Below are 15,975 nucleotides of genomic sequence, written 5' to 3'. Positions count from 1 at the left end.
GGGCTGTTCCCAGCTGAATAATTCCATGGATGAGCTTTAAATTCCCTCCCAAGGCAAATCATTCCAGGATTCTGGGGTTCTAAATCATAGAATCATGGAATGGGATTCTACAAATCAAATTACGATTTTGTGAATCTATAAAAATATGGGATATGATTCCATGGATACTAGGATTCTAAATGACAGAATCATGCATTCTAGGATTCAATATCCTGAGTTGGAAAAGACCCCCGAGGATCTTCCAGTCCAATTCTGACTTTAGTTTTTTAGTTCTGGATTTAATCTTTATTTCATTAAAATATTACAGATCAACGTCTAACAGGGTTTTGGGCTGGGCTGGCGCTTGGCTTCCTGGGAAAAATCCATTTTCCCTAAATTTCCCTTCCTTCCCACACATCTTGTGCCCGAGACGGGGGGCTGAGAGCAGGAACAAGGGGAGCAGAAAATAACAATTGTCTTAATGTGGAGAGAGAGGAGAAAAAAGGGCTCGTTCTCTCCATCCCGAAATAATAGACCCATTACTGTCCCCAATCCTCAATCCCCCTCCTCTCCCGGGAGAAGAATTGGTCACTGCACAGCTGTGGGAGCGGGATAAATATATTTATATATCCCGGAGAATCTGCCCTTCTCAATTGGGATGTGGGGCTGGACAATCCCTCATTGTGCCCGGGCTGGCCCGCAGCAGAAAGGCCCCACAGTTTGGGGCTGGCAGGGCCCCGGCGCTCCGAGAACTCGGAACTTCATGGACATTATTCCCAGCGAGCCCTTATTTATTTGATTGGAGTCATTATGGGGTGGGAGGGGCAGGGGGGGAAGGGGGGAGTCGGGCGTTATTTGGGATTGTGGGAACATCTGGGGTGAACAAACCACAGCTGGGCCTTCCCCTGAGGGGGCAGGGGTTGGGCTTTGGGGTGGGATTTGGGGCTGGATTTGGTGATTTGGGGCTGGATTTGGGGCTGGATTTTGATGATTTAGGGCTGAATTTGGTGCTTGGGGCTGGATTTTGGTGATTTACAGCTGGATTTGGTGTTGGGGGCTGTTTAGGGTGATTTGGGGCTGGATTTTGGTGATTTAGGGCTGAATTTTGATGATTTAGGGCGGATTTGGTGCTTGGGGCTGAATTTTGGTGATTTACAGCTGGATTTGGTGTTGGGGGCTGTTTAGGGTGATTTGGGCTGGATTTTGGTGATTTAGGGCTGAATTTGGTGCTTGGGGCTAATGTAGGGTGATTTGCAGTTGGATTTTCATGATTTGCAGCTGGTTTAGGGTGATTTGGGGCTGGATTAGGGTGATTTGAGGGTTAATTTTTGGTGGATTTAGGGCTGGGTTTTAGTGATTTGGGACTGGATTTTGGTGGTTTGCTGCTGGATTTTAATTATTTAGGGCTGGATTTGGTATTTGGGGCTGGCTGAGGCTGATTTGTGACTGGATTTTGATGATTTAGGACTGGATTTGGTGTTTGAGGTTGGATTTTGATGATCTGGGACTGGATTTTGGTGATTTGAGGTTGGATTTTGATGATTTGGAGCTGTTTTAGGGTGATCTGTAGCTGGATTTTGGTGATTGGCAGTTGTTTTTGTGGTCTGTGGCTGGAATGTGAGGCTAGATTTTGGGGATTTACTCGTTTTGTAATTTGTACGTGGATTTCAGTGATTTGTGTCTTTTTTAAAAACTGGATTCAGTTGATTTGTGGCTGGTTTTGGAATTTCGGGGAGGACTTTGGTGGTTTGTGGTTGCATTTTGTGCCTCAGGGCTGGTTTTATGAGCAGGTTTGTTGGTTTGTGGCTGCATTTTTGTAATTTGTGGTGGGTTTGGTGTTTTGTGGCTGGTTTTTGGTTCTTTGTGGTTGCGTTATTGTAGTTTCTGGATGGATTTTGGTCATTTCTGGCTGGACTTTTGATGGTTTGTAGCTCTTTTTTGGCACCGTGTGACTTTGGGGACAGATTTTGGTGCTGCGTGGGTGTTTTTCAGTGATTTCTGGACAGATTTTGGTGTCTCGTGGCTTTTTTTAGTGCCTTGTGACTTTGCTTTGCGGCAGATCTTGGTGTTTTGGGAGGGGAGTTTGGTGCTTTGCGAGGGTTTTTGGTGCATTGTGCACAAATTTTGGTGCTTTGTAGCTGTTTTTTTTGGTGGTTTCTGGATGGATTTTGGTAGTTTGTGATGTTTGGTGACTTGTGGCCATAGTTTAGTGCTCTGTAGTGTTTGTTTGTGTGGTTTCTGGACAGATTTTGGTAGTTTGTGGCTGGGTTTTTGGTGGCTTGGGGCTTTTTTTTTTTTTTTTAGTGCTTTGGTGGCTGGATTTTGGTGCTTTGCTGTTGTTTTTCTACCAGTGGTTTGTGGCTGGATTTTTGGCAGCTTTTGGCTGATATTTGGTAGCTTGTGATTTTGTGGCGGATCTTGGTGTTTTGTGAGGAGGGTTTGGTACTTTATGAGGGATTTTGGTGCCTCGTGAACAAATTTTGATGCTTTGTGAGGGATTTTGGTGCTTTGTGCACATATTTTAGTGCTTTCTGGCTGTTTTTGCGGCGGTTTCTGGACAGGTTTTGGTAGTTTGTGCCTTTTTGTTTTGTTTTCTGGTGATTTATGGCTCCTTTTTTTTGGTGCTTTGTGCACAGATTTTTGGGGCTTTAGCAGCTGTTTTTTGGCGCCTCGTGACTGCTTTTTAGCGCTTCACCACCGGATTTTTAGTTCGCAGGGTTCCTCCTGGTGCCTCGCCACTGTTTTTTGGGTGACTTTTGGCAACCTCGGGACTCGGCGGCGTTGCCGAACCCCCTTTGCGGGGCGGAGGAGGAGCAGCGGGCGGGGAAGGGCCGGGAAAAAGGGAAGGAGCAGGGAAAGAGGGAGGGCAGCAGGGAGAGAGGGAGGGCAGCAGGGAGAGAGGGAGGAGCGGCCGCAGCAGCCCAAGTCCGGGGCAGCGCTCGGCGGACGCTGATGGGCATCGGGCGGCCGCGCTGGGCACGGGCACCGGGAGCCCGGCGCTGAGAGCGGGGCTCGGGCGGGGCTCGGGGGTCGCGGCGGAGCCCCCCGGGCCGGGGCGATGCCTCCCTGCAGCCGCACGGACTGAGCCGGGGCCGGCCCGTGCATGGCCCAGCCATGGAAGTGGTGGACGAGACGGAGGCTCTGCAGCGCTTCTTTGAAGGTAACGGGGGCACCGCGGTCCCGGGATCCCGGCTCGATCCCGGCTCGATCCCGGCTCGATCCCGGCTCGATCCCGGGATCCCCCAAAGGCAGCGCACGGCGCGCGCCTTGGAATGGGGCGGGTGGGAAGGGAGCTTAAGGCTCATCCAGTGCCACCCCCTGCCGTGGGCAGGGACACCTTCCGCTGTCCCAGGTTGCTCCCAGCGCCGTCCGACCTGGCCTCGGACACTTCCAAGGATGGGGAAGTCACAGCTTCTCTGGGAAACCCATTCCGGTGCCTCAGCACCCTCACGGGGAGGAATTCCTTCCCAACATCCCGTGTAGCTCTGTTCTCTGGCAGTGGGAAGCAATTCCCCCTTGTCCTGTCACTCCAGGCCCTTTGCCAAAGTCCCTCTCCACCTCTCCTGGAGTCCCTTGAGGCACTGGAAGGGGCTCCAAGGTATCCCTGGAGCTTTCCCTTCTCCAGGCTAAACAATCCCAGCTCTCTCAGTCTGGTTCTGTACCATCCTAGCCTTGTCCAGCTCTGGAATGGCACAGATCCCTGTCCTGGGGCACAATCCAGGGGCAGCTGTGCATCCTTCAGTGCACACCGTGGGTGCCAAGCTGGATATCCTCGGAATTGTGTTGTGCCATGCGTTAGATTCCCACTGCAACCCCAGCATGGACCTTGGAATGTCCCTCACCATCCTTGGAGCAGGAGCAGGCTCATAGCAGTGGCTCTGGCCTATGGATTCCAGATGTTTTCTGGAACCTGGATCCTTGTGGACACCGCATGGCTCTGGATCGCTCTCCTTCCCACCAGAGTGGAAAAGTGTTTGGGAAGAGGAGTTGGCCTCTGTTGGATGGAATGTGGTTGCTCATGGCTGCACTGGGATGTGTTGCCTGATCCCATTGTTATTCCTGCCTCAGGTCCATGTTCCCTTCCTTGCTCTGGTCTGCTTGGCACGCTCCGCTCTTCCTCAGAGTGGCTGCATCCTTCTCCTTCCTCCTCGTTGCTTTGTTTTCCTCCCTTGTTTTCCAGTGGGGTTCTTGGTCACTTGCCAGGCCGAGGTGTAGTTGCCATGGGCTGTGTCCTTTGGGATGAGCCCCTGGCACATGGATGTGCTGCTTGAGGGAATAACGTGCCCATCCTGGTGAGGCTCCATTGCCCCGACAGGTCCTGGGGTGGATCCCGATCCATGATCCAGCCCCTTAGGAGCAGTGGGATTGTGCAGTGAGCCCCCAGAGGCAGTTGGGGTGGGACAATAGTGTCCCTGTGGATTCTTTGTCTTGCAGAAGGATTTGTCCTGGGAAGTGGGAACAGAAGATGCTCTTGGGAGCAAGTGGAAGCTCAAGCTGCTTCCTCCCTGCTTCCCTCTCTCCCGGCATCCATCTGATCTCTCATAAGGCATATCTTCTTCAAAGGAAGAAGCACCTCCTGTTAGTTCTGACCATGATCCCAGATTCCCAGGAGCCCCAGGATTAGGGAAGATGGGAAGCCTCACCATGAGGGCTCTTATCAGCTGCTCCCAGCCCATGTTCTCTGCAGTCTTCCGAGGTTTCCTTTGGTTTTAGGATTTTACTTGGGCCAAACTCTTAAATTCTCCTTTCCCTCTTCCCATCCTGAGGGTGCTGAGCACCTCCTGGGAGTCCTGCAGAGCTCTGGCTCTGCATCCCAATGTTGTTTATGGACCAGCTCTCTGTCTCTTCATGGAATTTCTCCCTCTCCCCAGAGTGTATTTATTATAATGTGGAGATTTCTTTCTTTTACTATTTTCCCATTCTTTCTGGGTGAGCAAGGTGACTCCAAGAGATCCCTGACAACCTCAGCCATTCTAGGTTCTTCCTCTCTATTTTCTTTTTTTCTTTCTTTTTTCTTCCTGTTCTCCCTTTTTCCTTCTCCTTTCTCCCTTTTTCCTCCTCCTTTTCCCCTTTTTTTATCTCTTTCTCCTTCTTTCTTTCTTTCTTGAATCAAAACCATCCTGTTCCTGTAAAAATCCAGGATCAAGGAAACTGTGCCTGAAGGATATTTCTTACCCTCAGCTATAAAATCCTTCTTAAAACCTCTCTGAGCCAAATATTCCATGGAGCACAACTTTGTTTGGGCAGCTCAATCCCTTTCCCGCTGTTATTCCAGAGCATCTGTTCCAACACGGAGCTGGAGGAGGAGAAGGGAAGAGAAGGAAGTTTTACCACCAGGAATTGTTGCTCAGTTTTTCCCCTCTTGTGCCCAGTTTAATTGTGGTGCTCCGCGGAATTCTGAGGCCAAACTGATCCTCTGGTTTTTTGGGAGTGAAGGTCAGGGCCTTAAATCATGGCATGGAGTTGGATTTACGCTGGAATCTGGCCCTCCTGAGGAATTAATGGATTTTGGATGTGGTAAACAATAGAACTGTTGGAATTTAATAATTTACAGGAATAAATTAATTATCCCATCACTCCTTTAAAATTTATCACTGAATTCCCATCATAAGGAAATAATTTTCCAAACTCTTTTTCTCTTGGAGTGAAATATTTTCTTCTTCTCACATATCATCCCATCCCTGAAGAGATTTCTTCCTGTAGGCTGAGAACCCTGGAATAATTTGGGAATTCTCTTTCTTTTCCTTGACTCTGATTTTCCCAGGATCTGAGCCTGCTGTAAGCAATCCCAGAAAATTTAAGAGGAATCCCTGAGCCCTTTGTATTTCCCAGTGTCAGACAAGGATTAACTGGGCTCCTCACGGAGACGTTTGGGAGTGGGGGCTGTGCTGGTGGAGCTGGGGAAGAATCGGTGCCTGTGGTCATTCCAAATCCTGGAATTTGGCTGGTCCCATCTGCAGAGCCAGGCTTATTTTGGGAAGCAAGTGCTCCCAAGATCTTAGCTCTGGTTGGTGCCTCCGGTTTTCTTGGCTGTGAGCGATGGACCTGGATTTTCCTAAATTTTCCTTGGTGTTTGCTCAGGCAGGATTTCCTTGTTTCCCTGGTTATCCTTATTTCCCTGACTATTCTTGTTTCCCTGGGTGTCCTTGTTTTCCTGGATATCCTTATTTCCTTGTGTATTTTTGTTTCCTGGGTATCCTTGTTTTCCTGGATATATTTATTTCCATGGATGTCTTTGTTTTCCTGGGTACCCTTTGTTTTTCTGAGTATCCTTGTATCCCTAGATATCCTTGTTTTTCTGGGTATTTTTACTTCCATGGATATCCTTGTTTCCCTGGGTAATCTTGTTTTCCCAGATATCCTTATTTCCCTGGAATATGGCTGTCAGCTCTTTGTGGGCGAGATCTGAGGCGTGTGAGGATGGAGAAGCAGAAAAATGATGGGAAAGATCTCAAGCTTTGCTCTGGTGTTTGGGATGGGAAAACTCTCTGAGGGAAAAGATGCATTGGGAATAATTTCACACTTTCCTGGGATGAAGGTGCAGGGAATGCAATCCTGGCTTTCTGTATTGAGCGTCCTCAAGCTGGGCTTCTGTGTTAGGAAGATTCTTGTTGTCCACAGGAACATGGTGGAATTTTTGGGATTGTCCTGTGCAGGGCCAGGAGTTGGGCTTGGATGATCTTTATGGATCATCCCTTCCCACTCAGGAATCTTCCCAAGCTCTGTGGTTTGTGTTAGCACAGCTGATCCATGTGTTTGGAGGTGCCCAAGCCCATCCTGCCTGAGGAGAGCTCAGGCAAAAATCCTGGAGCAGGGAGCATGGGATGCCGGGGAGGGTTCTGGCAGGGGAGGGAAAGGAGATTTCCATGGGTTTGGGAGTGTTCCTGGAGCGTTTGTGTTTGGATTCAAAGGAAAAGGAGGGAGTTGACAGCGTCTGACCCTTGGCTGGCATCCTGCTCCCAACCTTTCCCTTGCTCCTGCCCGCCCCTGCCTCAGGGAAACGCTTACGCCACGGCTCAGCTATTTGGGATCCCTCTCCTGGCTAATTTATGAGATAAGGGCTTGGGGAAGAATGTACAGCGGGAAAGATGTGCGGAGCGGGGCCGGCGGGGGCTGGGAAGCGGGAATTCGGGAAAGGAAGAGAGAAAGGAGAGCAAGCGCTGGAAGTTGAACAGGTTTGGGGTTGAGGTGGATCTGGGAAAGACAAGAGTTGGTTCAGCAGAAGGGGAAGATTTCCATGGAAGTTATCCAACAGCTCCAGGTTTTCATGGAGCACAAGTGGCTGGAACACTGGGAATGTTGTCTGTGGAGCAGCCGTGTGTCTGTGCAGGGGTTGCTGTGCTCTGTGTGTGCACAGGAATCGGGAGTCGATGGTTTTGCCTGGGGGAATGTTTGGATATGTGTGATCAAGGAATCCTGGAATGGTTTGGGTGGGAAGGGACCTTAAGGATCATCCAGTCCCACATGGCAGGGACACCTTCCACTATCCAAGCCCCATCCTACCTGGTCTTGGACATTCCAGAGATGGGGCAGCCACAGCTTCTCTGGGAAATCCTTTCCAGGGCCTCAGCACCCTCCCAGGGAAGGATTTCTTCCCAATATCCCATCTAAACCCTCCCTCTGTTATCCACAACTTCTCTGGACAGCCTGTTCCCATGTTCCTGGTGTTGGTTAACACTCCTGGTGATTTTGATTATGGAACACTTGGTGCCTGTGAGGAGGAAGTGTCACCCTGCAGGAAGAGGTTTGGAGCATTTCCCTGACTTCCTTGGATGAAGGAATATAGAATAGTGGAGCTGAGGGAGTGAGGTGACCCCTGGACAGCTGGGATTGCCCCTTGTCCCCCATGCTAGGCCGTAAGCGGGGGTTTGGTTGTGGTGGGAATGAGTGGAGAAGGAATTCACAGATTCCTGCAGGTGTAAACCAGCTTATCCATGAGAATCCAGGGGCTGCTCCCAAGTCTTCCTGTTGCTTTTGGGATGTCTTGAGGTTGAAAACTGGGAGCAGAAAGGGCAGGAGGACAGTAGAACCTGGGGATTCTGTCCTGATATCTCATGTTTTAGGTTCCTGGGCTTGACATAAAAATGCAACTACATGGATCAGAACATCGTTTTTCATGGAATGCCTTGAAAAAATGGCTCTTTTGGGGCTTCCTGCTCACTCACCACCCTCTGCCTGCCCCCAAATCCATTTCCAAGGCTCGATGCTGGAGAGAGCTTTTCCCACACGGAGCTGCTGTAGCAGGGGGAGAACCCCTCGGAAAAGCCCAGCGTGATCCCTGCCGGGGGGTGCTCCTGGCTGAGGGAGGAGCAGCTTGGGGATGAGGTGGCGGCGCAGGTGACAGTCGCTGCGGGGCCTGGCTGGCGCCGTGGGAAGGTAAGAGGCTTTGCCCGGAGTTCTTTGGGAGCCGGGAGTCAGCCCGTGCCGGAATGGGCCCGGGGAAGCTGGTACAGCACAAACACATGACCATCCCTGCGGGTAATCCCCTCGCGGTCCCAAATCCCAGTGCGGAGCAGCTGCTGCCCGCTCGCCTCCCCGGCCCTCCCACTCTTCCCGGAGGTAATAGAAAAACCAGCAGGCAGCAGCAGCCCTGGGAGCTGGAGGAGCTGAGCTCAGGGAATAATGACACAGGGAGAGAGCAGGGATACGGCGGGAGCTTGACATCGGCTCTCACCATGCTCAGGATGCGCTGGATCCGAGCAGGTAACAGCACGGACCCCCAGCCCTTCCATGGCTTGCCTTGCTTTCCCCTCTGCCTCTCTCTCTCTTCCCAATGGGATTGTTCCCTGGTTTTCCTCTCTCTTCCCTCTGTTTGAAGCTTCCCTGCCTGCCTGATTGGTAAGCCCTTGACAGGAGCAGGTGATGTGAGGATGCTGCTGAGTCCAGCTCGATCCCAGGGCCTGAGCAGAGCAGGGAAGAGACAAAAACATTCCCTTGAGTTCATCACCACACCCAGGTGGCATTCCTGGACACTGGGGGAAGCTGCCACGTCCATCCCAGTAGGAGATTCTTGGAGTCTCTTCAGCCAAAGGACTCACCCTTGTCTGCTCTTCAGGGAAAGGTGCCAAACGCTGCAACTTCTGGCGTGGTCTGGTGATGGTTGTGCTGGTACTTCTCCCTCCCATTTCCCGAAAACTCCTTTATCCTGGACCCCAAAACTCCTTTATCCTAGGAAAAGAGCACGAGACATCCAGGTGGAGTAAGGCCAGAGAGCTGTTCATGAGAGGGGGATCCGTAAAGCCTGATAAAGGGCAGGCTGGGATTTGGAAATGTGATGTCAGCATGAGGCTCCAGGAGGAGGAACTTTGCCCAAGTCCTGGGTAATGCCCCTTCCATTGGCTGGTGCCCTGGGAGCGATGCCCGGACACGGGCAGGGAGAAGCTTCAAGAAGAGGTGGCAGTTGGGATGGACTAGAGGGAGTTGTGCTGGAGGTGTGATCAGGATGGAAACGGTGACACAGTGTGGGATGGGGTGTGGAAGGGCTGCTGCATGCAGGGATATGGGAAAGGAATCCTGGTCAAGGAGGAGCCTTGGGATGCTGGATGGACAGGTTTCCTTCTGCTTCCTCACCCTTATCAGTGAGAGGCTTTACAGGACAGAGTCATCCCAGCTGGCAGAAAGAGGGAATTAAATGGCTCCTGGGCTTGGTTATTTCAAAGAAGAGAGATGGGATCCTGCTTTGCTTTCCCTCTTCTGGACAGGGGCCCTATGGATTGCTCCTGGTGGGAATGGCTGCAGTGATCTGGTGGTGAGGGTGCTGGCACAGGTTGCCCAGAGAAGCTGTGGCTGCCTTATCCCTGGAAGTGTCCAAGGCCAGGTTGGAGAGTGCTTGGAGCAACCTGAGGTAGTGGAAAGTGTCCCTGCCCACGGCAGAGTGGATGATCCTTACAGTTGCTTCCAACCCAAGCCATTCCAGGACTCCTTGATCCGGAGCTGGGAGCTGTGCTGGGAAGGTGCAAGTGAACCCAAGGGCACTTCCCAGCCCATGCCTTGGCATCCCTCTCGGGTATCCTAGCCTGGGGATGGCGTTGCTCCGGCACAGCTTTGCCGCCCTTGCCGGGGAACCCTCCTGCCTCTTCCCAGTGGTGTTGCTGATTGGACTTTGCACTCTCTGATAAGAGTCCCGGGACACTGAATGTGTCTGAGGAATGATTAACCAGCGTGTGCTGTGCCAGAGGACAAGGGAGCAGCTGTGGCTGGAGACACAAACAGGAACGGTCTCGTGGCTTTTGGGGCCAAGCTGGTGTTTTCCGGGTGTCCATCCCGTGCTCCAGCATCATTCAGGAGAGACAACCCTTAGCATGGGGCATTCCAGAGGGATGCCAGGACTGGGGATGGACAGACAGGGATGAGACAGTGGCAGAGAGCCGCCATCCTGCTGCTGTGGAGGGTAAATGGGAACTCTGAGGAGTGGAGGGTGGGTTGATCCCTGGAAGTGTCCAAGGCCAGGTTGGACAGGGCTTGGAGAAACCTGGGCTAGTGGAAGGTGTCCCTGCCCATGGCAGGGAATGGAACTTGGATGAGTTTGAAGGTCCCATCCAACCCAAACTATTCCAGGATTCTATGGTTGGACACCACACTTGGCTATCCAGTGGCTCTCACTTGTATTTTCATGGATATATCCTTTTATTCCAACTGACTGGCATGCTTGGCATGCCCTTGCTTATCCAACAGACCTTCCTTCTCCCCATTCTTCCTGCGCAGCAGGACATGTAATCATGGGATACTTTGGGTTGGAAGGGACATTAAAGATTTTCCAGTTCCACTCCCATCCATGGTATCTTCTTCCTGATCCAGTGGTGGTGGATAACATGGCCTGCCCAGGATCCCACACTCCAGGCCGGCTTCCAGTGGCACCTGGAGCATGTTCAAGGCACATTTGAAGGAAAGGACTCTTTCCCGAGGGAAAATGTAATGTGACACTCAGAGTCCACCACTTATCTCACTGAACTTTGGCTGCTTTGGGGCAGTTACTCCAAACTGGGAGAGAGAAAGGTGGGAAGAGTGGCTAGGCCTGGCTGCAAATGGAGCAGACAGAATTCTTGTGGAATTCCCTGTCCACAAATATTCCTAAGTGCCAGCACTTGCGTACTTCCCTGGGTTTTGGGGTGGTGGGGAGGAGAATTGGTTGGGAAGGCCAAGGCTGGGGTTTTAAACAGCCTCAGAGTGCTTGGATCCAGGCTGGGTGTAAAAAGCAGGCATTAAAGGAATTTTTTCTGGGTTGATTTGATTTTCTCTGTTTTTTTCTACTGTCTTTGGTATCACCCCAACTTTGCTATGGAGTGGCAAATTGTTCTGGTTTTCCTACCCAAGTAGTTTGGTGGGGAGGAGACAGTGCAGAGGGCCTGGGGTTGGCATGGAACAGGATTTTTGGAAGGCTCAGGTGGGATTTCCAAAGAACTGGAGGTTTCAGTCATTGATTTATAGAATCCTGGAATGGTTTAGGTTGGAAGAGACCTTAAATCCAATCTTTTTCCATGGGCAGGGACACCTTCCACTGTCCCAGGTTGCTCCAAGCCCAATCCAACCTGGCCTTGAACACTTCCAGAGGCTGGGGCATCCACATCATTTACGACTTTCAATGCTGAGTGTCGATTGCTCGAAATCCACATAAACAGGAAAGCAAACATCTTATCAGCCTACTGGATCTTGGCTTATCTCCTGTGTTATGACAAGCCAGGGTTTATGGACATTGATTCATGGAAGCACTAAAAAGGACGCTTTGACTTTATTGGGAATGAAACACCTGCTTAAGTAAAGGAAAACTTGGAAAACCGAGGCTTTTAAGGGCCATCAGACCTTTTTACAGTTGGCTGCTTGCTGATAATGCGGTCGGTACTCCTCTCCCGAACAGACATGGGGTTTTCCCAGATCCCATCTATCCCAAATTCTGAGGAGTTCTGGGCAGGGGGGAATCCTACCTGTCCATGTCCCTTCCATTCTGTGTTGTTTTAATTCAGTTTTTTGGAAGGGGTATTGGAATGGAGAGGTTGAGGTGTAGGAAAGGCCAGGCCTGGATTGAACAGGGCTTGGAGTAACCTGGACTAGGGGGAGGTGTCCCTGCCCATGGAATGGGTGGGGCTGGATGATCCTTAAGGTCCCTTCCAGCCCAACACATGCTGGGTGATAAATGATATTCCCAAACTCACCTCACAGTGTTGAGGAGCCAGAGGGATACAGGGAACAGCCCTGTGAGGACCTGCAGGCTGGGAACAGCTTTCACAACCTGGGATGAGGAATTTGGATGCTGGAAGCTGTGCTGGTGTTCTCAGGGAAGGGAACTGGACAAGCTCAACTCAGTCCAATGGGATGGGCTGTGGAATGTCAAGGTAGGGACCTTTCCTACTTCCTGGGTTTTAAGAACGCATCGTGTGGCTCTGGACATCCAGAGGGCATCTTTGGATGCAACAGGTCAGGAATGATCACTGAGAGGGATTTTTATAGGATTTCCAACCTGTAAAAGCTGGGTCTAAGTTGGAAAACCCTGCAGGATCATGGAGTTGAACCATCCCCCGTTCTCACGTTGTTAAGGTGTTTTTACTTCATTGCTGGTATTGTTGCAGCAGGGATGAGCTCCAAAGGTTTTTTCCCTCTGCCACAGAGAGTTTATCCATGAGACTGAGATCACCATCCTGATTTTACCAGGAGAAAAGGGCTTTGCTGCCTCTTCCTTTCTTGTATCCGTATAATCCCTTGCAGAGGCAATTGAACAGAAACAAGGGGCCAGGAATCCTGGGAGTTTCTTTCACCCCATGTGAGCAGAGATTGTGGAATCATGGAGTCTTTTAGGTTGGAAAAGCCTCCTGGGATCATCCAGTTCAACCATTCCCCTGGCATTACCAAGACCACCACTATCCCATGTCCCCTTCCATGAAGGAATTTTCCTTAATATCCAATCTAAACCTCTCCTGCTGCAATTTGAGGCCATTTCCTTTTGTCCTGTCCCCTGTTCCTTGGGAGCAGAGACTGACCCCCACCTGGCTCCTGTCAGGGAGTTGTGGAGACCAGGAAGGTCCCCCTGGAATGTTTTTGACCGCGGTCCCTTCCTGGGGGTCTCTGCTAGGAATATCCCTGTGCCTGGTATTTATTTTGGAGACGACTCATTCCCACCTTCCCAAGCGACCTCCTGATCCTCTCCTCCCCATGGAGCATGCCGGGAACCTTCCCTCTGGATCTAGGCCTCTCCAGCCAGCCCAGTGCTTTGAAGTGATCCCGGGAACACCCAGGGAGCACATGGGATGGACGGGATCCAAGCAGCACGTTTGGTATCTCGGCTGTATTGTCTAGGAAGTGTTTGCTAAATCCCTGGAGCAGGAAATATGTTCCAGGATGGCTCAGACTTGGTCAGAAAAGGTAAACAAGGGTTTGTTGTTTTTTTTTTTAAAAGAAACCTCAGTGCACTGTGAAAAGTGGATGTGAGAATAGCCAGCATGGCAGCAATCCCTAGGGAATTTTGGGGTTTCAATAATGGATTAAATTGCGTAGAATCCTGGAATGGTTTGGTTTGGAAGGGACCTTAAAGACCATCCAATTCCACCCCCTGCCGTGGGACCATGGAGACAGAAATGACAGCCCTGGACCTGTCCCACTTCTATTGGTTGTGTTAGATCCTGGGAAAAGTGGGATCCTCCTTGGGAGCTTTGTGCCACATGGCTGAGGAAGCTCACACCCCTTGTGATTTTCTTGGGAGACAACTCTGGAGCAATCGTCCCAGCTGTGTGAGGAGCAGGAAAACCCTGGTGACCCAACGCTGCTCCTTGTGAAAGATCCATGGTGGTTGCACAAAACTTGGGATGGCCCTTCCCAGGCCCTGGAAAATGTCCCATCTAGATAAATGGCTCTGCATTTTCCTCCCAGTCTCTGGAGATTATCCAGCCTGGACAGACCTTGGTGCCTCCCAGTTGGAAGGGAGGGAATGATGTGTCCGATCTGGACACGGTGTTCCCGGCGATGCTTGGCTGCCTCTGCTCCTGTATCCTGGTGCTGTTCCATTCTTAACCTCCCTCCCTAAGGATTGTTTTGTCCTGGGGGGGGTTTCCAGGAGAGGCAGCACCTCTCCAAACCTGAGTTATCCTGAGTTCCCTGTGTGTGTGGTGTGAATATCTTAGAATTGAGCTGATCATGGCTCATCCTGGATCTCCAGATTCCCTAAGAGCCTTTCCAGAGCCACAGTGTTGCCCTGCATCAAGGTCAGTGTCCAGGCATTCCCTGGGTTCTTTCCTTGGAAGCAGAAGAGCAGTGGGATGACAGCTCAGGATCTGTCATCAACTTTGTCATCTCCTTGTGCTTCCCTGAGTATTCCCGCTCTTGGTCACTGCTGAGCATGGGAAAGCTCTGGGCAGCTGGATTGAGTCTCTTCTTGGTGCTGGTATGTAGCTGTTAACTATATTATTAATTTTTTATCCGTTCTGGCAATAATTCACTCTGAGGGAATGGTGTGGGATATGGATGTGGACCTTCACCACCACAGCAGTGTCCAGGAGCTCACCCATGATGTGTTATCCTATGGAAAATGTCCCTCCTGTCCCCTCCCAAAGTTGCAATCTGGATAAAACAAGGTCAGGTGAGGCACCTCAGCAGAAGGGATCCTCAGGAGCTTTTCCCCATCCCTGTTGTTCCCATGGATGAGGCTGTGGCCTCGTGCAGCGGGAGCCGCCAGATGAAGTGGCCTCCTCCAGTCCTGTTGTCCCTGCTCCAACACCCTCATCCCGGGAAGGGAGATAAAGGCGTTGTCTCCAAACAAACAGGGCAATGTGCCCCCCTGGGCAGGCACCTTGGAGCCTCCCAAATGGAGCCGCTGTTCCTGCCCTCGGAGAGCATGAATGGACAAGCGCGGCATTGACGGCCGCAGGGACAGGGACAAACGCGCCTCTGTGTCCCCTCTCACACCTTCCCCTCCTCCTCCTCGGCCCCCGTTCTCCCAGGACAATGGCTCCATCCATGCCAAGGTTCACAGCTGGCCAGGGTGGGGGAAAGGCCAGGACAAGGGTGGGGAGCTGCCAGGAGAAAGGGATGCAGGAGAGAGAAGAGCTCCGGCGAGGGGAGATGGGGGGATATTCCAGGAGGGTTGGAGGAGAGAAGGTGCTCTGAGGGAGGGCTCAGGGAAGTTTGGGAGGGAGGATCATCCTTTCTGCCTCCTTTTCCTGCGGAGCTTCCCAAGGAACATGCCCGTGGCCTGCCATGGCACAGCAGGATCATTTCCTCTGGCTCCTCACACTTCCTGTGCCTTGGGATGTCTCCCACCAACACTTTGTCCTCTTGGGAAGGGGGAATGGAAGTTGTTATCTCCTTATCCCTGAGTTTTGGGTGTTTCCCAGGCCCTTGTCCTCCTCATCCAAAGGTACTTGTGCCAAATATATTAATCTGTGGATGTGAACTAAAGAGTTGTGGGATTATGTAGGAGCAGAGAGAGCTTTCCAGGGAACAGGGAGATGCTGCTGCCTCTGGACACTGGGTATTCAGGGAATCCTGGAATGGTTTGTGTTGGAAAGCACCTTAAAGATCATCGAGTTCCAACCCCCTGCCATGGGTTTGGTTGTACTTCCTACCAGGCCAGTTCATTATTCCAAGTGTTTTGCCTCTGGAGCTGGCTCACAGGTTGTTTCTCCTGAGTCTTTCCTGAACACCCTGTAAATTCTTTTTTCTCCCTAAGTCTGGGGGTTTGGCTAAATCCCACTGTCCTGTATCCTTATCCCTGATCACTGCTTTCCCTGCATCCAGCCCTGCTTGGCATTGCCTAGTTTCTCTAGGAATGCAGAGGGTTGGATTTGGGAGCAGGGATGTTGGCTGGGAGCTCACCAGGAAGGAGAGGGTCAGGTATGGGTGGGTTGGGAACAATCCTGGCCCCTCCATGGAGAAGGTTTGGCAGGATGTGTCTTTTCCAAGCCCATATCCATTGCACTGTGGATTAGTTCATTTTAATTCCATGACAACCAAATTTTCACAAACCCCCAAATTCTTAGCCCAACCCCCAAATTCTCAGTTTGGTGTTTTCCT

General features: G+C 51.3%; 1 protein-coding gene across 8 annotated transcripts in view; it reads left to right on the top strand.

The window, feature by feature from the left end:
• Positions 1–15,975, top strand: part of MYRF (myelin regulatory factor) — a 57,481-nt gene that overhangs the window by 9,988 nt on the left and 31,518 nt on the right. The window contains exon 1 of one of the 8 annotated variants that reach the window (XM_088058387.1): positions 2,911–3,139. The exons of 6 other annotated variants lie outside the window; for them this stretch is intronic. In XM_088058387.1, the coding sequence (XP_087914513.1) occupies positions 3,094–3,139 (46 nt within the window). In that variant the 5' untranslated portion in view covers positions 2,911–3,093. Of the gene's footprint in view, positions 1–2,910; positions 3,140–8,590; positions 8,683–15,975 lie in introns of those variants that run through there. One more of the 8 variants, XM_088058388.1, reaches the window with a different exon arrangement.

Source organism: Pseudopodoces humilis, chromosome 7 (assembly GCF_049639895.1).
Source record: "Pseudopodoces humilis isolate 2021_Gansu_Grassland_sample_001 chromosome 7, ASM4963989v1, whole genome shotgun sequence".
NCBI lineage: Eukaryota > Metazoa > Chordata > Aves > Passeriformes > Paridae > Pseudopodoces > Pseudopodoces humilis.
The sequence above is the reverse complement of the archived record's forward strand: the minus strand, read 5'-3'. Positions and strand labels throughout refer to the sequence as shown.